The 26,965-nt window shown below is 37.2% G+C and overlaps 1 protein-coding gene across 1 annotated transcript in view; it reads left to right on the plus strand.

Annotated features, from left to right (window-relative positions):
* The first annotated feature begins 1,815 nt into the window (after window positions 1–1,815).
* The window catches only part of drd2a (dopamine receptor D2a), a 28,712-nt gene continuing 3,562 nt past the window's right edge, over window positions 1,816–26,965 (plus strand). The window contains 11 exon segments of the mRNA XM_056474557.1: window positions 1,816–2,093; window positions 6,131–6,435; window positions 12,500–12,535; window positions 12,537–12,584; window positions 12,587–12,612; window positions 16,184–16,318; window positions 20,457–20,565; window positions 20,567–20,657; window positions 21,682–21,748; window positions 23,423–23,445; window positions 25,320–25,655. Of these exon segments, the coding sequence (XP_056330532.1) occupies window positions 6,157–6,435; window positions 12,500–12,535; window positions 12,537–12,584; window positions 12,587–12,612; window positions 16,184–16,318; window positions 20,457–20,565; window positions 20,567–20,657; window positions 21,682–21,748; window positions 23,423–23,445; window positions 25,320–25,655 (1,150 nt within the window). The 5' untranslated portion in view covers window positions 1,816–2,093; window positions 6,131–6,156.

Below are 26,965 nucleotides of genomic sequence, written 5' to 3' on the forward strand. Positions count from 1 at the left end.
GTAACATGGCATGTAATCTAGTTTTAAAAGATTTGCACTTGACTTACATTAACAACAGTTTGTAAGAATCAGGGGATCGAGCAATGACAGATGAAGTCAATTTAAAGTAGGCATGAAACAAGAATTGCAATCGCCTCTTTTTTCTATATTATGACACATGTGAAATGGCTTCTCAAAACGAGAAATAAAATGTAGCATGAGACTTGATTTTGACCATTGGGAATTGACCGAAACATTTATTTTCACTAATTTCTAAAATTAAATTTTGAGTGACATGTTGATATAGCAAAAGTTTTGCTGTGCTCATGTCATGTTGTAATTACTTAACATAGTCCCACTTTTTATTAGGTAGCCTAATATATTATATATTAATCATTTGGTACAATGTACTTATTGTGTAATTACATGTTTTGACGTACTTATACTTGATTAAATACACGTATGTAATTATGTTATGTTATTAATTTCTGTAATTACATTTAAAATTATGCTGTTGACCAGCCCTTACGCCTTAACCCATCCCTAAACCTACCCATACCACCAACCTGTCCCTAACCTGACCCTCAACAGCACAAGTTTTCTGCAATACATCACGAACACAGTACATAGTATTTTGTTCTTTGATGTAATTATACGTCATTAAGGTCACTTAATAGAAAGTGGGACTCTTTACACTTAAAGAAAAGGGGCCAAAACTAAACAAAAGTTGGTTTTCATATAGTGATCCCATAGAACATGGTTCTCAAACTCAAATTGGTGGGGGGCCATTTTAGTGACTGACAAACGATATGAGGGACGTTGTACAAGGTTCTTCATGTAACTATTGTCAACAAAGAACCTTTATTAGTAACAGTGTGAGTTCGAGACTACATGTGACATTGTATTTAGTGCCGTTCATGTCCTCAAACTCAGAACTGTACACTCTCAGAAATAAAGGTACATGAGCTGTCACTGGGGTGGTACCTTTTCAAAAGGTACAAATTTATACCTAATGGGTCCATATTAATACCTTAAGGGTACATAATACTACAAAGTACAAAAGTGTTCTTCTTAAAAATTTTAGGTACTAATATATACTTCTGAGGTACCAATATAGACCCATTAAGTACAAATGTGTACTTTTTGAAAAAGCACCCGTGACAGCTCACGTACCTTTATTTCTGAGAATGTACATATGGCACCTTTATCATCGCATATATAGCAGCTAAATTAATTAAAAGATGGTAAAGATGGACACTTCTAAAATCCTCACAGTTTTCTAGTCATAATTACAATGTGAACTCTTTTTTACTAGTAAGCAAGTCATAATTGTGATAAATGATATTTTACCAACATCAAACATATTATAATGTAAACCAATAATGTATTCATGAGATTCATGAGATATAATTAACAAAATAAATAAATCCCACCCAACCACTCTTTGATAATTTAAATTCAAAACAGACCTTTAATTAAAACCAAAGCACAAGATAGACTAAATTAATCCGAATAATTGGTCATTTACAGTTTAAAGTTAAATTATGAATAATGTCTACAAAGAAAGGAAAACAAGAAGTGGTAGACAATTCTGCTAGACTAATTGCTGGGTTTTAAAAAGAATGAGAGTGTGATTGAAGAATATACTTGTATTTTATTCTCACTGATGTTTATGTAACAGCCCCGCCTCGTTTCCACCCCTCTCAATGTGTGTTGGAGGGACTGAGATTGTCCCTCAGTGGATGCTGAAGGTTACCGCGTGCGGAAAGCGCGCGCTCAGATGCTGCGCTCGCACGCGCTGCTCAGACTTCGCCTGGACTCAAACGGATATGCGCTGCGCCTGCTAAGTGTAGTTTAACACCTCCACAAAATCAGGAAAAGCGTACTTACGTCATGCTCACCTTCTTTTAATCACCACAATGAAATTTCCCTATGGAATTAGTCGCGTTTGCCGGTTTACATTGGCTGTTTCCACCCGTGGAGCTGTAATTGAGACAGAAGAGGAATACAGTTACAGTCGCTCGGATGGACAAGTGTATCCGATGGAGAAAAGTGGATATAAAATATAGGGAACGGGATACTTCCGCTCTTTGGATGAAAGTTGCGGTTTGAAGGTACAGCACGGCATCTTCTCTCATTTGTGAGCGAGTTATTTTTGCTCACGAATAATTAGAAAGCACAGTAGAGCTGTTAATTAGCATATTTTCGCTGATGCTGACACTTTCAGACAAACTTTATTCCACTGCGCGAAGGGTAAAAAGAAGAAGCATTTGTTTCAGATTACTGTGTAAATATGCTCTGGTTGTAATCTTCTGCAATTAATTCACCCGCGAATGAAAGTGACAAAATTGCTCTAATTTATGGGTAGAATGGTGATGTGTGTTGTCTCACAGAGAGACAGATATACAGTTGAAGTTAGAATTTTTACCCCCCTCCTGTTTATTTTTTCCTCAATGTTTGTTTAACGGAGAGAACATTATTTCAACACATTTCTAAACATAATAGTTTTAATAGCTCATTTCTGATAACTGATTTATTTTATATTTGCCATTATTACAGTACATAATATTTTACTAGACATTTTTCCAAGACATTTCTATACAGCTTAAGGTGACATTTAAAGGCTTAACTAGGTTAACTAAGTTAATTAGGCATGTTATTGTATAACGATGGTTTGTTCTGTAGAATATCGAAAAAATATAGCTTAATGGGGCTAATAATTTTGACCTTAAAATGGTTAATAAAAAATTAAAAACTGCTTTTATTCTAGCCAAAATAAAACAAATAAGACTTTCTCCAGAAGAAAAAAATATTATCAGAAATACTGTGATAATTTCCTTGCTCTGTTAAACATAATTGGAGAAATATAAAAAAAAGGAAAAAAGAAATCAAGGGGGGGGGGGGGGGGATAATAATTCTGACTTCAACTCTACATATACAACACACTCTACACACTAAAAATAAATAGCATTGTAGATATTCATATAATACCCTGTTTAGCTAGAGTCTTGCGGTGACAATAAATAGCCCCAACCCATAGCCATAACTTGAAACAGAAAACAGAACGTACAAATGAAAACAGAACGTACATATGCACAAAATAAATAAATAAATAAATTAAACTTTGTCAAATGCTTTACATTTAAAAAAAATAAAAATAATAGTTAAAAACATAATATAATAAAAAAGTGTGGGTATAGTAGATATAATGTTTCACTTGTTAGAAAACATAACATTATAAAACAAATTAGTATGCATGAGCTGTTATCATTGTTAATCGATGTAAACTAATTAAATTCTCAATATTAATGATGTGCTGCTTGATGAGACTATTATTCATTAAAATAGCAAAGATGTATAAAAATAATAATTAATAAGTATAAATATTTTTTTTCTTGTCATTATTTAACAAACGAAAACTTACTGTAAAGTGTTACCACACTAAATATTAAAGTAAATGGAATAAACCTGTTTCTTAAGTTTGATTCAGCCTGAATTTATATACATATATACACTTACAGTACAGATAAATACACATTCTCAGTTGTTCGAATTCAAAATCTCATTAAAAACACAATCACAAACACTGGTCTACTGGCTGATATGAGAAATAATGAAAAAGCATGATTTATTTGAGCAGTGATGCATGTTTCTTCCTCTGCAGGGAGTGTCAACTCTGAGACAGCTTTCATGATCAAAACTGACACTGAGAAGGCTAAAGAGGCAATTATGTGGAAAAACCAATAAGTGGTGGTCCCTTTACACAAGGCTGGGTTACATTAATGATTGTAGTGTTTTGGGGTTATTTCCCCAAGCAAAATGCATATTTTATCATGTTGAACGGCTTAAGTGACGACATATTGCTCTAGCAGTTTTGCCTTCTAACAGTTGTTCATTTACTGTACGTGGAGTAACTGCCGACGAGGCGCTGCTGAGACCCTGAGTAATGTTGCATTCAAGGTGCGGCAAGTTTCAAGCATTCTTGCCTCCGTCTTACATAACGTTCTGATTGACATCACATGGGACAAGGCATTGTGAATTGACCAATGTGATTTGTTTGTATTTAATTTGCTATATGCTACAATTTGATTAATAGCCTGACATATTTCATGAAATTTTTATGTCATATAGTCTTATAAATTAAAAATTCAGTGTTGTTTTGGATTTCATTGACAAAATTGACACCGTGACTCAATGCATTCGTACAACATAAATGTATTTATGAAAAACAACATTTATAAATAAATGTATAAATAAATAAAATTTATATATATATAAAATTTCACTGTCTGATAATATTTTTTCTTCTGGAGAAAGTCTTATTTGTTTTATTTTGGCTCGAATAAAAGCAGTTTTAAATAAAAAAAACACTTTAAGGTCAAAATTATTAGCCCCTTTAAGCTATATATTTTCCATAGTCTACAGAACAAACCATTGTTATACAATAACTTGCCTAATTACCCTAACCTGCCTAGTTAACCTAATTAGACTAGTTAAGCCTTTAAATGTCACTAAAAATAAAATAAATCAGTTATTATAAATGAGTTATTAAAACTATCATGTTTAGAAGAGTGTTGAAAAATAATTCTCTCTGTTAAACAGAAATTGGGGAAAAAATAAACAGGGGGCTAAAAATTCAGGGGGGGCTAAGATTTCAACTGTATATAATAGAAAAATAATAAACATCCAGACTCTATTCAAACTGCTAGAATGTAGAATAAAAATACTGTATGTAAATATGTGCTCCATCAATAATAAAACAAACATAGCATTCTTTTAATTGGATTGGATTAAAATTTCAACATGACCTCAAATTGACGTTGTACCCCAACGCCATGGGGATTTTGGATTTTACCACTATGCCGTCTATCAGACACTGGATTTTGCTTGCCATACCTGACAAATAAATGTCAGTATTTGCATCAATATAACGTTGGTTTATGTTAGCTCAATGTTGAATTTTGGTCCAATACAACCTACAATCAACCAAATAGCAATGTCATTTGTCATTGTTGCTGGACGTCAAAATAACGTTGTCCAGACACTGGTTAGACATGGAATTTTGGTTACCTGACGTCAAAACTTAAATCTAACCTAATGTTAACGTCTTATGACGTTGTGTGCCTGCTGGGAACAAACTGACCATTATCAGTTTGCAGCAGTAAATGAAAAGTATCACATAGATCAAAAGTTGGATGCAGAGTACCCAAAGGCTCAGTTTTCAGACCTTTCTACATTGTATATGCTTCCCCTTGGGAGAGCATAATCATCACATCGCCTTTTTATTTTGCTGACAAAAATAAGTCCTTTAAATATAACTCATTGTACAGGCTTTCACAGACAATCTAGGAAGCGAGGAAATGTCTTGTTTTGTTACAGTTGGTTACAAATTTCTTAAATTCTTACACATCGCTTTGAGATAAAAAGAACAATATACAGCTTTAGGGGACAATAAGAACTTCTCTAATCTATTATTATGACAAGCAGACCTTTGTTCAAAGTGTGATATAATTTTGGTGGCCAGAATAGGTTCATTTGTCATGAATGCAAATTAATTTCTTCCATTTCCTCGTTATAGCTGTAATAAATTTTGTGCTGAGCTCACACGAATTCTGAAAACCTGCTAAATATGCAAGGGGAAAAAAACACTGCTCACCGTGCAGTTTGCTTTTTTGTCAGCTTGCAGAGACAGTATATACTACAAGCCCTCTTGTTATGATATTTCACAAAACACTCTCACCTCCCCGTGTCCACTTATATTTAGCTGATACCGCTTATGTTTCTGTCTGTATTCTTGGACGTCGTACAAGGGAAACAGTAGGTAGGGAGGAGACTTCTGTCCTAGTTAGTCAAGTCACATCCAGAGTTCAAAGACAGGCTTTTCAGGACAGCTGTGCGAATGATCACCCATAAATAAAGAATAGACTTTACACAGTGTACCATGCAGCGCAAGGCCACGGCCCTGCGGTTTCTAGTCAAAGCTACTGCTCAGGTGTTCCAATAAGAAATTGATTTTTCATGCCAAAACTTAGCGGGACATGCTGTGCAATCTGGTTGATGTGATAAGACACAGCTCGGAAAGAAAAAACATGTGAGTGAAAAAAACATACTGCATTTCCTTCATTTAATAAGTCTTGTCTTTTGGTTCTAGGGTCTCAGCTTGGCTTCAACCATCTGATGGAAGTCTTCACAGCGTATGCCTATAATGAAAGCTTCTTTGAAAATGGATCACGGGACTTCAATGCCACGGAACAAGGGGGGCGGCACCAGTACAATTACTATGCCATGCTTCTCACGCTGCTCATTTTTGTCATTGTCTTCGGCAATGTGCTGGTGTGCATGGCCGTGTCAAGGGAGAAAGCCTTGCAGACCACCACCAACTACCTGATAGTCAGCCTGGCTGTGGCTGATCTGCTGGTTGCCACGCTTGTTATGCCATGGGTGGTTTACCTCGAGGTAGGTTTTACCGCTCTCTGTTGGGGACACTAAAATGATTTAACCCATAAATCAGCTGTGGTATGTAATCATGCGAGGATGGATTATTCTCAACTGATTAGATAGTAAATTATTTTGCCGTCTTCCTCATAACTCATTTAAGTCAATCTGGGCTAGAATTAAGGAAGAAGAGCTGCAGGCACCATTGTCTTAAACCTTATTCAAGCCAATCAATTTGCAGTAGCCACTAGCGCATGTCTAATTCAAGAAAATCTGATCCTAGCCAGGGGTTAGTATTCATTTTCAACCTAAAGAAGCATCCCTTGTGCATGACACTGAGCCATACATATAGCAAAGCTATCAGATTGCAAGGAAAATCCATAGGCTGAAAATGTACATGCAGACACAAATCTTGACTTCTTTTGTGAATGTGAGCTGGTTGATTGTGTGATTTTTGGAGAATAGGTCAAAAGTGGCACTGCATATGCAAGCACATCTATTGTACAGCATTATTATAACTCGCCATATTAAATTAGAGTTTGATATCTTGTGTTGTTGTTGTTTTTTTCCTCCTAAAGGGCAGCGCTGAGTAATTGCATTCTCAGTCAGTGGCTAAGATCATAATTTATTTAGTTTGAATCATTTATACGTGTAAAAAGATCATTAAAGAGTGCGACTGTGAGAAGATTGAAATGAAATGTTGTACACAGAGGAGTCTGTTTATGACTTCATAAAATTGCTCTTGGTATGTTGCAATATTAAAGTCCTCAGTATTTTTATTAGGTCTGATGAGATCATTTTTTCTCACTTTAAAATGAGTCATGAAAATAACCCAATTATCATAGCAAAAATATACCAATATGGGCAAGTGCTTAAGCTTGATTGGCTGTGCCAAGTTCGCGATTTAAGAAAAAGAATTAGAACCCTTTCACAAGTTTGACCTTGAGTTGATTTGGCCACATATAGCGCTTCACTTTTTCTAAATTTTTTATGTTACAGCCTTATTCCAAAATGGATTAAATTAATTTATTTCCTCGACAATTCTACTCACAATAGCCCATAATGACAATGTAAAAAAAAGATTTTTTGAAATTCTTGCAAATTTATTAAAAATAAAAAACCTGAAAAATCACATGTACACAAGTATTCACAGCCTTTGCTCAATACTGTTGATGCACCTTTGGCAGCAATTACAGCCTCAAGTGTTTTTGAAGATGATGCCACAAGTTTGGCACACCTGTCTTTAGGAATTTTTGCTCATTCTACTGTGCAGTACCTCTCAAGCTCTATCAGGTTGCATACAGCCATTTTCAGATCTCTCCAGAGAGGTTTAATAGGATTTAGATCTGGGCTCTGGCTGGGCCACTCAAGGACATTAACAGAGTTGTTGTGAAGTCACTCCATTGATATTTTGGCCGTGTGCTTTGGGTCATTGTCCCAGCTGGAAGATGAACCGTCGCCCCAGTCTGAGGTCAAGAGCACTCTGAGGCAGGTTTTTATTCAGGATTCTCTGTAGATTGCTGCATTCATCTTTCCCCTCTATCCTGACTAGTCTTCCAGTTCCTGTTGCTGAAAAACACAGCATGATGCTGCCACCACCATGCTTCACTGTAGGGATGTATTAGCTGATGATGAGCGGTGCCTGTTTTTCTCCAAACACTAATACTGGCATTCACTCCTTCATCTTCTTCATTTTTTTTTCCGGCTTAGGCCCTTTATTAATCCAGGGTCGCCACAGCGGAATGAACTACAACCTTATCCAGCAAATGTTTACGCAGCAGATGCCCTTCCTGCCACAACCATTTCTGGGAAACATCCATACACACCCCACTCACACTCAAACACTCCGGACAATTTAAGCCTTCCAATCCCTGTAAGCTGCATGTCTTTGGACTGTAGGGGAAACTAGAGCACCTGGAGGAAAACCCCGCGAACACAGGGAGAACATGCAAACTTCACACAGAAAGGCCAACTGACCCAGCCGAGGATCGAACCAGCAACCTTCTTGCTGTGAGGCGACAGCACTACCTACTGCGCTACTGCGTCACCAGCATTCACTCCAAAGAGTTAATTTTAGTCTCATCAGAGTTTCTTATGGTCTGAGAGTCCTTCAGATGCCTTTTGGCTAATTACAGGCAGGGAGTGACTTCTGTCTGGTCTCTTTACCATACAGGCCTGATTGATGGATGCTGCACAGATGGTTGTCCTTCTGTAAGTGTTCTTCTCTCTCCACAGAAGAACGCTGGAGCTCAGACAGAGGGACCATTGGGTTATTGATCACCTCACTGACTAAGGCCCTTCTCCCCCGATCACTCAGCTTAGATGGCCGGCCAGCTCTGGGAAGAGTCCTGGGGGTTCCAAACATCTTCCACATACGGGTGATGGAGGCCTCTGTGCTCATTGGAACTTTCAGAGCAGCAGAAATTTTTCTGTAACCTTCCCCAGTCTTGTGTCTACAGACAATTCCTTTGTCTTCATGTTTGGTTTGTGCTTTGACATGCACTGTCAACCCTGGGACCTTATATACACAGGTGTATGCCTTTTCAAATCATGCCCAATCAACTGAATTTACAACTGTGAACTCCAATTAAGCTGCTGAAACATATCAAGAATGATCAGTGGAAACAGAATGTACCTGAGCTCAATTTAGAGCTTCACAGCAAAGGCTGTGAATACTGATGTACATGGGATTTTTCAGGTTTTTTATTTTTAATAAATTTGCAACAATTTCAAAAAATCTTTTTCACATTGTCATTATGGGGTATTGTGTGTAGAATTTTGAGGAATAAATTAATTTAATAAATTTGGAATAGGGCTGTCAACATAACAAAATTTGGAAAAAGTGAAACAGCTATGAATATTTCCGGATGCACTGTAACTTTGTCTGTTCTTCCTGAATTAATTGGTGCTAAAAGAATCACTGATTTATTAATTGTCCACTCATACACAAATAGTTTGTTGGTTGATGTATTCTGGATACATTAATTCATTTTAAAGTCCCTTCATTAGAAAGAAACCGATTCTGAACAGCCTAAAAGGAGCCCCAATAATGCTAGCATTACTTCCTGCACAGACCTACATGGTCTGTAGCTTGTAAAAATTGTGCATAATTACAGGATATGGTCTACCTGGAATGTACACAAACAATGTCTATTTGTCAAATACATCAAATAACAATTTTACCCTCGAACACTAATTTTGCTGCTGAGACCGTGGAAGAGTTTGGGTGGGTGATTTTTTTTCTGCTGTGCCAAACAAATTCATTTTACATGCACTTACAAAGGACTAAAATTTTGTAAAACCAACAGCATTGATGCTCATTGTGTTTATAAGTGATGATGAGAAAAGCTGAAATTCAGATATGCTAATGAGTGTTTGGTTTGTGACACAACTGTAAGCAGTAGACCAATCGCAAAAGACGGAACCATCTGACCAGTCAGCTCACATGCATTATTTCTCATCAGTTATTGATAGTCCTGCCTCGTATCCATATAACACTGTTATGAGAGAAAGAGAGACTCTGAAAGCAATGAAAACAATGGCTGTCCATGTTTTTAGCTGGAATTTCATGCGATTGCTTTAACTGTCAATGCACAACAAAGAAAATACACGATCAGGAAATCAAACAGAGCAGAGGATTTAACTGCTTTTATTGATTCAACGTGACTAATAAACACAACTATGTAATCATCTCATATATTGATTCATTTCAAACACTCGACTGAAGTTATAAGGGGAGTTAAGAGAAAAAAACAAGTTTTAAATGAATTTTCACATACTTTCAAATCAGTGACAACACAAAGCTGTAGTTCACTGAAAAGGGATGCAAATCTCAAGCCTCCTTTCCACTCCACACGACAAATGACAAGCAACAGACCGGAAGTCATTTATTTCCAATAGAGAGTAGTCCGGGAGCTGTGTGGAGTTGTGGTCTATGAGTTTCTAGTATTCATTCATTCAACCATGGTGAACGGACGGACAATAATGGCTCTTGCTTTTGCACTCCTTTATTTTGGACACGGTGCACAACAAAACTGAAAGTTCTGTGCGATTGCCACAAGGGGGCGTATTCCAACAGTTGTGTCCGAATGTCATGTGCAGTGGAAAGGTGGCAAACAGAACAACTCATTGTTTTCAGAATCTCGCTGATTAAAGGTTATTGCACACTGAATCCGAAATGTTCCTCTGTCCGAAATGTTCCTCCGTAATTTTCACACATTAAAAAAGAAATACGGCCTCATGTTGTGTCAGTCGTATTGACACACTGCTTCCGAAACTTTCGTCTGTCATAAAAAATCTGAAACCGGGTTAGCATTTTTTCCGATTTTTGCATCCGAAAAAGCGATTTGAGAGGTGTTTTGTCAGTTTCAGTCATTTGAGCTATAGATATTTTATGCCACTGTGTGTTGTCATAAAATTAAGACAGAATATGGCAGACAGTTGAGGAAACCCCTATATGCCTGGATTCAGTGACTGGACACACATCTACTTCTGCTGCTTGATGTGCGGGTGTCCATACAATTTGGCGTACTGCTCATAGACATAATAGAAAGCATGGTCTGCTTCGGTCTGTTGTGTCGACATGTCAACGCGCGGCCACTCTAATGTCTATAGGTACTGCCAGTCTCTGTTCAGGATTTGTTTACCGTACATGAATGTGTGATGTACACAAGTAATGTATTAAAATTCCATTCATTTCCTGAAATAAACTTGCATTTCAGGATAATCGTAGCACAGCTCTTCGATAATGGGCTGAACTCTCCTTCCTCTATGCAGTATTTGATGAACACAATATGTAGCCTTTTCCTCTTTCTTTTTCTACTTTGGAGAAGAGAGAGGAGAACAAAGTATGACTGCTTTGACTTGCGTTTTTGTAATGGATTAATTAATACACATCGGACTCGGTGTGCAAGATTTGTTTACCTGACAAATCTTTCGCATATGAATACGAAAAAAAACGCATGCGAAAATTTCAGACTTCAGTGTGCAAAAATGAACTATGTCTCTGTTTAGTAAACCCTGCTCCATCTGAAAGCAGCTGCTGATCACAGAGCAGTTTTACTGCCAAAATACGCATGAATAATCGCCTTCGATTAATAACCAGCCCCAATAAAACTCACCCAAGATTTGTGTGTGGAATTCTGACAATCGAATTCACCCGATATGGTGTGTATTAGAGACTGAAACCTGCAATGAATCATTTTACCTTACCCTACCTTACCTAATTTCAGACACAAAGAATTTGCAGTGTATTTCTTTGAGAAATGAAGTGCTTTTTCACCTTGGAATGGATTCAAATTATAAAAGACCTCTAAAACAAAATTAGGATCCTATAAAATAGCATCACTTTTTATTAAATTAATTAAATCCAATTTCAGCTCACGCCACAAAACTCCGATCAGCTGTTTCTATGAGTTCTAATTTAAAAAGTTTCTCTCTCTAAAGCTTGTTGCGTGGCTCTCTCTTTCTCTCTCGTTCTCCCTCTATTAGTGCAAGGACGTGTTTTGATCACCGGCGATGTCTGAGAATGATAGTGGTGAGACTCATTTCATCAGAGTTTAGAGATATGGTGATGAACTGATTCCGGCAACTCACAGCCGCTTTCATTAGAGGTGTCAAATAATTCTTTAATCAATGACAGCGATGCAAACTCCAGAGGCAGGGACCTAAGACCATCAAGAGGTTTCTCAGTCCCTCGGCTTGCCTGAGGACACACATTAATCAGAGGCCGCTCAGAAAGCTCTGCCAGCGAACTCAGGAGATGCAAAGCGTGGACGAGGCTGACCTGTGCTATATTGCCTCTCTCTGCCAGTTTGGTCACATAAACCAGAGAAAATGCCAATATTTTATTGCTTTAAACATTATTATAGTAGCTGAAGCTGTTGCAGATCGACTCGCAGGCCAGAGAAGCAGGTGCTTGTGCAGTTACCATGGATATTTTTAATTGAAAGATGTTAGTCAGATTCGGAGCACTTCTGGCAAGTAAATGACTTTGCACATTTGCAGGCAAACAGCGCAGGTTTGTGTACAGATGATTTGTTCTACAATTAGCGGAGTGTTTAGTTATCGGTGTCTGTCCTCACAGGTGGTGGGAGAGTGGCGCTTCAGCACAATCCACTGTGGACATCTTCGTCCCCCTGGACGTGATGATGTGTACAGCCAGCATACTACCAATCTATGTGCCATCAGTATCGACAGGTGGGTGTTTCTGCATTGCCATTACAGGACTGGTCGAATGCTGAGCGAGACGTAATTTGGTTGCTCAGCTCAAAAGAGAGACCTACTCAGCTTTTACACACCTGAAAATAAACCAGATTTGATGCTGAGGCTGTTGTTATATATAGCGACGTTTGAAACAAAGCTGTTCAAAGCTGTGACTCAACTGAGCCAATTGCTTTGCAAAATGATGCGCTGTTTCAAAGAGCTGGAAACACAACATGCTGATCAAAACTGTGCATATATATTACTCACCCATGTTATTCCATGTTAGACCATTGTTCATCTTTAGAACACAAATGATGATATTTTGGATTAAATGCAGGAGCTGATACTCTACACAGCCCAATCGTCACAACTTTGTACCCAAAATATCCTTAAAATTGTCCAGTGGTTCAGTCATAGTATTAAAAAGCTAGAGAATACTTCTGTGCACATGTAAAACAAAAATATCGACTTTATTCATCAGTATCTTCTCCTCAGTGTCAGTATAGGGTGCACGCTCACAAGCACTGAGCACTGATACAGTATATATCCCTTGAATTCTCGTGACTGCTGTTTGAAACAAAGCACAGGCACATCTGACTATCTGATAAAAGTTATTCTTTTTGTTTTATGTGCACATAAAAGTATTTTCATAGCTTTATACTATTCTGATTGAACCATTAAGGGTTTTCTTTTAAGCTCTTATGACCATTGTTGTCTATGGAAAATAAGGGAGCTCTCAGATTTCATCTAAAATATATTTTTTGTGTGTTTGTATTGAAACAACCAACCCAGACTCATTCTGAAAACATACCTCTATATACATTTCTGGAGACCGCAAAATACGTCCTAGGAGGTACGTTTTTGTTTTTGTTTTCGGGAGCGAATTCATGAGAGGCTGCTGGGTAAGCTTTTTGATATTTCAATGTTCTCTCATGAGCGCTATTCACACCTGCTGTTCTCGCATAAATCCACCAGAACTTGACTTGGGGTTGGCTTGGGTTGGGGGGTACGCAGAGAAAAATCTGAATATTTTTCAAGAGCTCACACTTAGCTGATGATTGATAATAGAGCTTGTTTGGCATGCTGCCCAGGGAGAGACCCTGAGCTTATAAGATCCTCGAGCCCTGGGCTCCCTCCTGTTAGCAGGGCGAGAGGGGAGTTTAAGCTCAAGTAGATCTTGATGAACTCCCCAGACTTGTTTCTGGCTAATGACAGATATAGGGATGGCTAAAGAGAAATATACGGCTTACTAAGAGCTCGACTATGATGCCAATTTGAAATGTTCGATTTGCAGTACTTAGGTCACGTGTTTTTGGACAGTGGGAGGAAACCAGTGAACCTGGGGCAAACCCTTGAGAGCACTGGGAGAACAAGCAAACTGCACAGAAATGTCGACTAGTTCAGTAGGGACTTTAACCAGTGACATTCTTGCTGTGAGGCAACATTGCTAATCAGTTAGGAACCATCTGATTGGTGAATCATGTGTTAGCTAATGCGGGACCAGCCATGGACAATCATAAGCATGTGATCCTCTCGAAATGAGTTCATGAATAAACTTTACTTAAAACAATATTGTTATTGTTATTGTTATTAACAAAATTGTTACCAATTACTCACCCTTGTGTTGTTTCAAATCTAAACACAAATTAAGATATTTTAGATGAAATCTGAGAGCTCCCTCATTCTCTATAGACAGGAATAGTCATAAGAGGTTAAAAGAAAACCTTTAATGGTTCAATCAGAATAGTATAAAGCTATGAAAATACTTTTGTGTGCACATAAAACAAAAAGAATGACTTTATTCAGATACTCAGATGCATCTGTGCTTTGTTTCAAACAGAGGAGGTCACGAGGATCCGGGGGGGTTATATCAGTGCACAGTGCTGGTGAGTGTGCACCCTATACTGACACTGAGGAGAAGATCCTGATGAATAAAGGCAATATTTTTGTTTTACATGTGCACAAAAATATTCTCTAGCTTTATAATATTCTGACTGAACCACTGAAGACACATGGACAATTTGGAGGATATTTTTGGTATTTTTCTTTGAACAAGTTATGCCGATTGGGCTGTATATGGACGATTGGCTCTTGCATTTAATCCAAAATATCATCATTTGTGTTCTAAAGATAAATATGGTCTCTGGTAGGGCTGTGCAATTCATCGAAACAAATCGCAATCGCGATTTGAACATTGCGATTACTTCATCGCATGGAATATATGTATTATTAATTTCCTCACAACCCAGAGCAAATGCTTGATGCGTCTGGTGTGGGACAGTCTAAACTACCAATTGAGTGAGCACAATTTAATTCTGCCCAGTCAGAACTTTTTCAATCTGCCTGTTATCAGCCATTGTTAGTTTGCTGAGTGTACTGTATTTTTATAATTTTCTTTTGTTTGTTTTTATTATAGCTACATAATCTCCCTAATTGAGTTCAACCTTGTTTACAGAAAGGTAAGGTAATTTTATTTGTATTACTGTTTGCTCTAGAGAAAAATGAGTTTTCATTCTTGAATATTTAAAACCTAATTTGAATAAAGGTTTAAGAGTTAATATTTTTCTGTTTCGTTTTTAACTAACACTCACTGCATTTTAGCAGTAAGAAGCTACTAGACAGATTATTGAGCTTAAGTTTAACTGCAAAATTAAATCGCAAATCAAATCACAATCGCAATATCTGTCAAAAAAATTCCAAAGAAATATTTTCCCCAAATCGCACAGCCCTAGTCTCTGGGGTTTGGGATGATGTGGGCGAGTAATTTTTGACAGAATTTTCTTTTTTCTGTGAATTAACACTTTAAAGGGAAAGTTCACACAAAAATGAAAATTCTGTCAACATTTATTCATCCTTGACTTGTTTCAAACCATAATGAGTTTCTTTCATTGGTAAAAGCACAAAATAAGAAATTTTGAAGAACGCTGAACCCTGTTACCATTGACTCGAATAATATTTGCTTCCTACTGTCAGAAAGTCTATGGTTACAGGTATTAAGCATTCTTCAAAATAACTTCTTTTGTGTTGTACCGAAGCAAGAAACTCATAAAGGTTTGAAACAAGCCAAGGGTGAGTAAATGATGACAGAATTTTCATTTTTGGGTGAACAATCTCTTTAACATCAGGTGAGCAAATATTTTTTTAAAAACTCATACAAACTACCTAACAACATATAATATTTATTTTGATGAACACTCCAAACCACTAGTTTGAACCAAATGATTCACAATGGTTATAAAGCTTCACAAAGCAGCACCTCAAAAGCTCCAATCGCTAGTTATTTATAGACAACAACATCAACTTCCTTGTACATCGTCACTTAAATGAGCTCAAAATAGTAAGGAATACTTGTAAGATCAATAGTGCTCCATCATTTATATAGTAAGTAATCAGATTCTAGAAAGAAAGACCTCAGTGGATTACCAGAGGTCATAGGAAACACCTATATGTTGTGTTGTACATCATGATGTCACACGATTACAGGCATACCTGTTCATTGTGCAGAGACATGGAGAAATATACAACAAGGCAACAAACAACTCCTTTTTGTCTTATATCTCCACAGGTACACAGCTGTAGCCATGCCTATGTTATATAACACACGTTACAGCTCCAAGAGGAGAGTCACCGTCATGATTTCTGTCGTCTGGATTCTGTCTTTTGCTATATCATGTCCACTGCTGTTTGGACTCAACAATACTGGGTAAATATGGGAAAATATTTACTTCAACTGGGCTGTCAGTCAGTCATGTTTACAGTCTGAACTGAATTAACAAAATAAAAAAATAATACTTGACTTTGCAAAAAAAAAAATAATAATAATAATGGACAATCAGTTGACCAAAAGTGTCAGGAAAAGCAGGGAAAATGGGAAAATGTTACGCAAATATTCAGTTTAGTCTTTTCAAACGACTTTCTATTCATTTAAACACATTTGAATTGTATACTATTTCACACCAATTAGGTCGGTATTTTTAAATAATGAAAGCCTTAATGACTTATTTAAAAAAAAAAGCAGTCTATACATTTATGGTGGCTTAGAAAGCCGATAGTACTGTTTACCACATAAACTTAATATTCTTCCATCTATCTTCTTTGATTTGGAAGAGAAGAAGCGTTTTTAATATCTGTTCAAACTACAACCACCAAACTAACTCCAAACCTCCAAACTATACTGAATTAAGTTGGCTCTATCTTATTCTAACTGATCCGACTTTTGGTTTTCTGAAAACTGACCCAGAAAATTCGAGAAAAAGTCCCAACAGACTTAACATAGGGTCAAATTTTTGACCTCATAACTTGCGCCAGACTGTCATACGACTTAAGATTGGCTCATTTACCATCAGACTACCAATCTGCCAATCACTGATTACCTTTACAACATACAGCCCCACTCAGCAACCACTTGCAGGCACCCTAGCAACTGTCCCATAGACTTTCCATTGTAAAAAACTGCCATAGACCTTACATTGGACATACATACCAACAGACCATTTCATACTAGAAACATACGAACAACATACTAATCATAACTAGCAACATGCTAATTCATATTAAATTCATGCTAACAAAATGCTAGTTTATACTAGAAACATGCTAACAATATGCTAATCATACTAGAACCATGCTAACAACATGCTAATTTGTGCTGTAAACATGCTGGTACCATGCTAATTCAAACTATAACCATGCTAATTTATGTCAGCAACTGCCTAGCAACTACTCAGAACACCCTAGCAACCGTCTAGCGACACCTTAGCAACCACTCAGAACACCCTAGTAACCACTTAGAACACCCTAGCAACCCCTTAGCAACCACCAAGCAACACCTTAGCAACAACCTAGCAACCCTAGCAACCACTCAGAACACCGTAGCAACGCCTTAGCAACTGCCTAGCAACCACTCAGAAAACCCTCGAAACACCATAGCAACAACTTAGAACACCTTAGCAACCACCTAGCAACGCCTTAGCAACCTTCTAGCAACCACTCAGAACACCCTAGCAACCGCCAAGCAACACCTTAGCAACCACCTAGCAACACCTAAGGAACCACTTAGCAATGCCTTAGCAACCACCTAGTAACCACTCAGAACACACTAGCAACCACCTAGCAACACCATAGCAACAACCTAGAAACGCCTTAGCAACTGCCTAGCAACCACTCAGAACACACTAGCAACCACCTAGCTACACCATAGTAACCACCAAGAATTGCCTTAGCAACCACCTAGCAACACCTCAGAACACACTAGCAACCACCTAGCAACACCATAATAAATCACCAAGAAACGCCTTAGCAACCACCTAGCAACAACCTAGCAATGACCTAGAACACCTTAGCAACCACCTAGCAACATTTTAGCAAACACTCAGAACACCCTAGCAACACCTTAGCAACCGCCTAGCAACCACTCAGAACAACCAAACAATTAAGTAGCAATACCCTGGTAACCACCTAGCAACCACTCGGAACACCCTTCAACTGCCTAGCAGGAAACATGCCAATCTATACTAGAAACATGCTAACATACGTGTGTTTTTCTATCTATGGCAACTGTTTCAAACTTCTTTTAATCTTTAAACTTCTTCAAACTTTCAGATGAGGCTTTCCTCAAGCCACCATACAGTTGTCTACAAACTTTACTTTTCTAGTTTTAGTTGAGACTGTTTATTAAACTGTGATTCCAATTAATTCCACGCTCTGCTAATCAAATTCTTCAATAATGTGATTAATTTGCATGCATTTGCTAAGAGTGCCCTTAAACGAAGGTTACGGATGTTAAATGATTGTGGCACACAAGTAAAAAATGATAGACATTTTTAAAAGGAAGCTTTAGAAGCAAATAAAAAGCTTACTCTCCTGCAAAGTATCCACCACTGTTCCTTTGTTTCTTTACGCATATTCTACAAATGATTTAATTACGGATTATGACAGCTAAACTCAATTGAAGTGGATCCTCTTGACGTAAGCTTAAATAAGTAGCCTCTGTTGATAATATTTATTATAGTACCTATGTAACAGCCTTGCTGAATTTACAGAGTACTAGTGTCTTTATCTTTCTGCACACTGGGTGTTAGGGGCAGCTAAAATGAAGTTAGGGTCACTGCTTCATTTGAAAGTTATGTTAGAGGAAGTGATTTAATCCAGCACACGCTTTCTTCTGCTTGAATGCGCACAGTGGGGTGGGACGAGGGTCACGGCCACTCGTGAGCTAGAACAAACAAATCATAATGTAAGATACCAGGAAGTTTGATTGTTAGACTCCCATAGACAAGGAACTGGAATGGACTGACCCATATAAACGATTATTCTCATGACAAGTGGATCACCATTCTAACTGTAGATTATTAAGGTCATTTGTCAAGTCAGTTGGGTATAAAAACCTGATTTCTGCTTCCTATTAATAATACTATAGCATGGTGTTTAAAATAATTCTTTAAAAAAAGCTTTCTATAAGTCATGGTCTGTATATATTTTGGATAATTATTTGATTTGCTCCTTTGGTATTATTTGTTATTGGTTGTTTTATTCTATGTAATTATTCCTTAAATGTTTGCACTCTTTAATCTAAAATATTATGTGAGTCTATTATTTTATAATTATGTATTAATAATCTATTAATATGTTGTTTAGCGTTTTTTTAGTACATGCATACATTTTTGTTTTATTCTATGTAATTATTCTTTAAACGTCTGCACCATTAATTTAAATATTATGTGATTCTATTTTTTATAATTATTTATGAATATGAGATGTTTTCTTTTTTATACATTTTTAATTAAATATGCATAATTATTTTATTATAATTTAAAATACTTGAATCTTTTATATTGAATAATGAAATATTATATCTCTTGATGCTTTCTCAGAAAGAAAGGTACAAAGCTGGGGCAGTACCTGTACTGCAAAGATACCGTAAACTGACATTTTGCATACCTTTAGGGTGCAGTTTTATATCTAAGGTACTATGAGGTACACATTTGTACTTTTTTTTAAATAATAATATCATAATATATAATATAATTCAATTCAATTCAATTCAATTCACCTTTATTTGTATAGCGCTTATACAATGTAGATTGTGTCAAAGCAGCTTCACATAAAAGGTCATAGTAAGCATAAAAGGTCATAGTAATAAAAAAAATTGTAAAAATAAAAACAATAATAACAAATATACCGGGCGATTCATTCCACGGTGGCGACCCCAGATTAATAAAGGGACTAAGTCGAAAAGAAAATGAATGAATGAATGAATGAACAAATATACCTTTAAGGTACAAATGTGAACATGCACTGCAAAAAATGCTTTTCTTACTTAGATATTTTTGTCTTGTTTCTAGTCTGAATATCTAAATTTTCCTAAAATCAAGAAGCATTTTCTAGACAAGTATAAAATATTGTCTTGTTTTGAGAAATAATGTGCCCAAATGTAGCGATTTTTTCCTTAAACAAGCAAAATAATCTGCCAATGGGGTTAGAAAAATATTCTTGTTTTTCGATTATTGATTCATTCATTCATTCATTTCTTTTCGGCTTAGTCCCTTATTAATCTGGGGTCGCCACAGGCGGAAGTGAACCGCCAACTTATCCAGCAATTTGTTTTTATGCAGCGGATGCCCTTCCAGCTGCAACCATCACTGGGGAAACGTTTCGATTTTAAAACAAGATTATTTTTCTTACCCCATTGTCAGACTATTTTATTTTTATGTTTTAAGAAAAAAACTCACTTAACTTGTCCATATTATTATAAAAATGCTTCTTGATTTAAGAATATTTAAAATATTCCGAATATTTTGCTAGCTAATTTTCCCTGTATTTTCTATTCCAGTCACCCATGACGATGCTCTCTGTGTGATTGCGAATCCTGCCTTTGTAGTTTACTCCTCCATTGTGTCCTTCTACTTCCCTTCATCATAACTCTGCTAGTTGTACGTGCAGATCTACCGTGGTACTAGTACTGCGCAAAAGACGGAAACGTGGTCAACACCAAACGCACATGCCCAGTTACAGACATGATATGAGCTCGACCATAAAGGTGAGAGTCAGCTGTTTCATGACTAGTTGTGAAAGTTTGCACTACTCGGCACTCAAGTAGAAGTTAGGTAGCGAATGGGATTGTTAAAAAAAACTGCAGTGTCAATGAATTTCATAGTAATTTGGTCAGCGCTGAAATTCCCATCAGCAGTGTAGCAGTAATGAGCAGCTGAATAGAAGTGGATATTAGTACATGCTTGCACATCTTTGAAGATAGAAGTCTAGAACGATCTCTTTTTTTTTGTTGTTGTATTGATTCTCCCAACATACAGCAATCAATGTGAGATGAGCAGAAAGTGAGCCACAGCTTTCATATCACTGCTATATATAATAATAGTTAGTCTGCACATTGTTTTACACAGATGCAGCTAGGCTTCACCAGAGCGCATGTTGCAGCAGAATAAATTCAATATAGCATTATTTAGAGAAACCGATAGCTTATCTACCCATCCTAAGCTTCTGCAAGGGCATCAGTGCATTATTGAAAGCCATTTGTGGTAGGGAGTTCTCATGCTGTGTCCTGACGGCGAAAGTAAACATCGCATCTCCTATCAGTAGTTTCTGTCACTGCTGCGTCTCCTCCAAAGCATTCTGATGTGAAAACAGGCTTAGATCAACATCATGTTTATTTCAGGAGAGCGGTTCATTTTGAAGTGCAAAACTCCTCCTCATGTTTCTATAGAGCAAGTGTCTTGTTTCCAAAATGCAGAACTTTTGGATTCAGATCTGAAATGATCTTTAGATTCGCCACATCTGCATCCAAAACATGCGCTAGAACGCTAAGCTTTAGCAATCCTCCTTATGCAGAACAGGTCATTTAAAATGGTAAAGGATTACCTATAAATATGATCTATAAGCTGACATTAAAAATATCGCTGGTAACCGACTGGAATTACCAAGCTCGAATATTCCTCCAATTTCTATAATTGCAAAGAAATTAAACTCAACCTTGGGCGAGACGACTAATTCCTTTCTGGTCTAAATCTGTCACAAACAGTCTGGTGTTTCTCTCCCATGTGTGTTTCAGAAATGCACCCAATCCCGATGATGTGAAACTGTGCACTGTGATCGTCAAGTCCAGTGGGAATTTCCTGTGAACAACAAAATGTGGTACATCCATTTTCGCTGTTGTTTTCCCAGATATCGCACTCACAGGATTTTTTTAGTGCTTGCAACCTCCAGAAGTAATGCAGACAGATGACATTTGAGAACGACAGCGTGGTCAACAAATTATTAAATACTAATCTCTGCACTCACTGTACACTTTATATAAAGTTATATTGACTGAAACAATAAACAGGTTGTCAGTGGGGTAAGCCATTTCAGAGAGTGGATTCATTTCTTGGCCTTACTGCACATTACATGAAACAATGCATTATAAAGCAGAAAAGTTGGCATTTCTATAGGTTAGCCAACCTGATCTCATGAGGAAGCGTAACTGTTTTACGTTTTGTAAGTTAGTGTCTGTTTAGAGTTTAGTCGTACGAAAATGTATGATTTTAAAAAAGGATGCATGGCACCCAAGTCCGCTCCTAAACCCAACCGTCATTGGGAGATAAGCAAATCATACCAAATTGTATGAATTAGATCGTACAAATTCATACAAATTAGCCTCTAAATCAAAAATCTTATGAATTGCCATGAGATCATGTTGTGTTATCATACAGACGACAAAGCTGTCAAAGCAATTTCTGTTCACATTTATCCACGAAGACTACAAACTTTATTTTGCTTGCCAGGCCATCTCATCATAAGAAAATTGTGCACATACGGCCATTGTTGTTGTTGTTTTTTATAAGAAAGGACGTAAGGTCAACTGTTTTCACAAATATTAGCTTTTTTTGTTAATGCTAACGTTTTCAAAAACATGTTTGCAAAGTTAGCATTTTCAGACTATGTTTAGACCAGGGGTGTCCAAACTTTTTGGGCTGAGGGCCAGATGCAAAACAATTTTGGGCCAAATTTTACATATCACACAGACAAACATATATATATATATATATATATATATGTATGTATGTGTGTGTGTGTGTGTGTATTATTATGGAATTATTTTATTTCGTCGTCCAACATTGTTCTAGAAAGACTTCCGTTTTTAAAATCTTGAATCTTCTCTGAGCAAATTACAGTTGCAACACTCATCAGCCACTCCTTTATAAATTCTCCCTCAGTGAAGGGTTTCCTGTGCTGTGCGATTAGCTGAGCTACCTCATACTAGCCAGCGTAGAATTTTCTTGCACTTTATTAGCACGAAAAAACTGCTGTTGTTGAGCTGATAGCGCAGCTGCTAATTGCTTTACTTTTTGCTAAAGGTCTGATGTTTTGTTTAATAATGTCGTTTAATATTATATTTCTTCATTACTGTAACTGATTCCTGGCCAATTAAACAGACACATTTCCCGCTGACCTCTGATTCCCGCTGATTTTCCTTTTCTTGGTTGCGTCATGGCTCGGCAAAGTGTGATAATCAATTATGTTCAGTTTGTTCGGTTAGTTTTACGTCATATCAATAACTGTTGCCTAATTGAAGGCATGTCATAGCGACACCCGGTGGTTATTTATTGAATTACATTTCTTTTTGTATAGCGGGCCAGATTCTATTGATATTTATAAAAAACCTCGCGGGTCGCCACAAAACGGATTGCAGGCCGCAGATGGCCCGCGGGCCGTAGTTTGGACATCCCTGGTTTAGAAAATGTTTTCAAATTATATGCATTTAAATAGATTCAAAAATGGCCAAAATACTGTAGTATGTATGTCAGGCCAGTATTTGGGGCCGTCGTCTTGTTGGTAAACAACCATCAGAAAGTGACGACATGTCGTTGGTGTCATTGTGCTCATGTTTATGTACATTTGTAAAGGTTAGCCAGCCTGATCTCACAAGGTAACGTAACTGTGTTATGTTTTGTCAGTTTAGAGTTCAGCCGTATGAATATTTATAATTTTAAAAAGGAGGCATGGCACCAAACCCCACCTCTGAACCCAACCATCATTGGGGGATAAGCAAATCATACTAAATTGTATGAATGAGATCATACAAATTCATATGAAAGCCATAAAATCAAAATGTTACAAACTGTTTGATCATGTTGGGTAAGCATACAGACGACAAAGCAATTTCTGCTTACATGGATCTACGAAGACAAAAAACTTTATTTTGCATGCCAGGCCATCCCATCATAAAGAAACACTTGTCTGTGCACATAACGCACTGTTGTTTTTTTTTATACGCAAGGGCTTAATGTCACTGTTTTCACAAATATTAGCATTTTTGATAATGCTAACATTTTCAAAATCATGTTAGCAAAGTTAGCATTTTCAGAATGTTTAGACGAGGTTTTGAAAATGATATGCGTTTAAATAGATTCATGAAAATTACCAAAATGCTGTATTATGTATGTCATGCCAATATTTGGCACCGTCATCTTGTCTGTAAACAACTGTCAGCAAGCGACAACATGCCGTTGGTGTCTTTGTGCTCATAACTATGTACAATTTGTAAAGGTTAGCCAGCCTGATCTCACAAGGGAATGTAACTATTTTATGTTTTATTAGTTTAGTGTCAGTTTAGAGTTCAGTCGTATGAACATTTATGATTTTAACAAGAAGGTGTGGCACTCAACCCCACGTCTAAACCCAACCATCATTGGGGGATAAGCAAATCATACTAAATTGTACGAATGAGATCATACAAATTCATATGGAAGCCATAAAATCAAAATGTTACGAAAAGTGAGATTGTGTTGGGTTAGCATACACAGGACAAAATGTTGGTTCACATGGATCTACGAAGACTAAAAACTTTATTTTTCATGCCAGGCCATCTCATCATAGAGAAACACTTGTCTGTGCATATAACACATTGTTGTTGTTTTTTAATAAGCAAGGGCTTAATGTCACTGTTTTCACAAATATTAGCATTTTTTGATAATGCTAACGTTTTGAAAATCCTGTTAGCGAAGTTAGCATTTTCGGACTACGTTTAGACGAGGTTTTCAAAATGATATGCGTTTAAATAGATTCATGAAAAATACCATAAATGCTGTATCATGTATGTCAGGCCAGTATTTGGTGCCGTCGTCTTGTTAGTACACAACTGTCAGCAAGTGACGACATGTCATTGGTGTCTCTGTGCTTGTGTCTATGTAGAATTTGCTGTGTGTGTAATAAGATACATCTCTAATTTTGGTTGTTATGTGAAGTAAATCCACACTTTGCTGATGAAGAATTAGCAAACAATTGTAGCACCAACAACGCTACTATCATGTTTTCCACCATAGTTGTGTATCGTTTGTTTGTGCTTGCCATTCATCTCCATATGCATGAAAATGACATCATTGTTTTTAAAGACTTTTGCTTTTGAGCGTTTACATTGACATGACAATGGCAGCATTTTTAAAGATTTCCAATTTGACACCAATTTTTTTTTAAATGTATGCATTTAAAGTCCCCAAAACAACATTGTCATGTAAACGAGGAGGCAAAACATATAAAAAGTTTCTTGCTTTTGACAGAAAACATTGTTGTGTAAAAGGTACACTGATATTATATAAATGAATGGTCAAAGTGTGTGAAATGCTTCATATTTTAAAGCTGTTTGTGTGAACATACCCTTAGCCAATCAGGTTTTATTATCTTCTTTTTTGGTTAGATCTTCATAAAAGAGGTCGTAAACAATGGGGACGACATCCAGATGGATGAGATCACAAACCGAAACCCTTCGAGACAGAGGAAGCAGGATCAGTCTGGTGGAAGTCAACAAAACAGCCGGCTGGTTAACTCTAATCTAAGAGAAACTGACATATCACCTCCATCGCCTGAAGCTGGTGTCAAGCCTGAAAGAAATGGCAACACCAGCAGTATCACGAAAGGGGCCAAAGCATTCGAGATCCAGGTCTCCCCTACCGGCAAAACTCAGACATCGGTCAAAACTCTTAACAAACGCAAAATCTCCCAGCAGAAGGAGAAGAAGGCCACTCAGATGTTAGCTATTGTCCTTGGTAAGTGCTTTTCAAGAACTTTAACACAAACATGTTGGTTGATTTATTCACGAAGAGCAAACACTGTGGCACTTTCCAAACCCCCCCCAAAAAAAGCGTTCTTGCTGGATCACAATTACCCTGACAACAGCATCACTGGCTCAGCTAATGGTGTGACTTTTGGGCAAGACAATCTGTTTTCTGACCAATAGCAGACAGGTGGTGTCACGTTTCAGGAAGGAAAGGCAGTGAGGACCCTAAATGCAGTAAGTTATTGGTTTATTAATTGTAAAAATAAAACAAAAAGGCAACAAAAACAACCCGAGGGGGAAAACTTTAACAAAACGGCAAAAACAAACTAGACTGGGATGGCAGGGAAGACAAGACGAACAGGCAGGCAGGATGAACTGGCACAGGACAGCAGGTATGGGGAGACTATAAGCAGAAATAATTAACAAGCAAACAGGTGAACATAATAAACTAATAATGGGTTAACATGGAGGGTGGGACTAGACAACAGACGTGAGCACATGACACTAAAGCTGCGTCCCAAATCGCATACTTATGCACTATTTTACCCCATTTTGTAGTATAAATAGTGTAAGTAGTGCGTTCACACTGGAAACTCTAAAAATAATAAGTGCACTTTAATTACCCGGATGATGCACTCATTCAGCCGGTAAAATGAAGTGTGTATTGATGGACACTTCACGCACTCAACGACCACAGGTTTGCTCACGTAGCGGAAGGGGTGGAGCTATTGGGCGCACATGTTGGGTAACTTAATTTATTTTAGATGGTGAAAGCAAAATTCTCCTACGAGAGTGATTATAGCGCCTCCCGATGGTGAATGTGTTTATACTCATGGCAGGTATTATTTGATTGGTCATTTATTTCACTGATTTGGCAACTGTCAAATATCATCAGGGAAACGGTTTGAATTTTCGCTTAGTAAAAAAAACATTAGTGCTCTATTTGGGACAACACTGCATACATATACCATGCTGTTGAGTGTGTAAGTGCATAAGTACATGAGTGCATAGTGTGCCATTTGAGGCGCAGCTTACAAAACAACACAAGCCATGTGCTCACGTAAAAGAACTAGAACATGCAGCCAGTGGGAGAACTCATTAACTGCGTGTTAACAATATAAAACACAACAAGAAAGCACAATGTAAAACACAGAACCACGTGCTAAGACAACACCATTACAAACAGAACGCAAGACACAAGCACACGATGAATGAAAACACTTACCGTGCGCTCACATGCAGCATGTATGTTTCCAATCCCAGCGCTAATCGAAACCAACTAGACCGGAGTGCTGAGAA

Source organism: Danio aesculapii, chromosome 15 (genome assembly GCF_903798145.1).
Source record: "Danio aesculapii chromosome 15, fDanAes4.1, whole genome shotgun sequence".
Classification (NCBI taxonomy): Eukaryota; Metazoa; Chordata; class Actinopteri; order Cypriniformes; family Danionidae; genus Danio; species Danio aesculapii.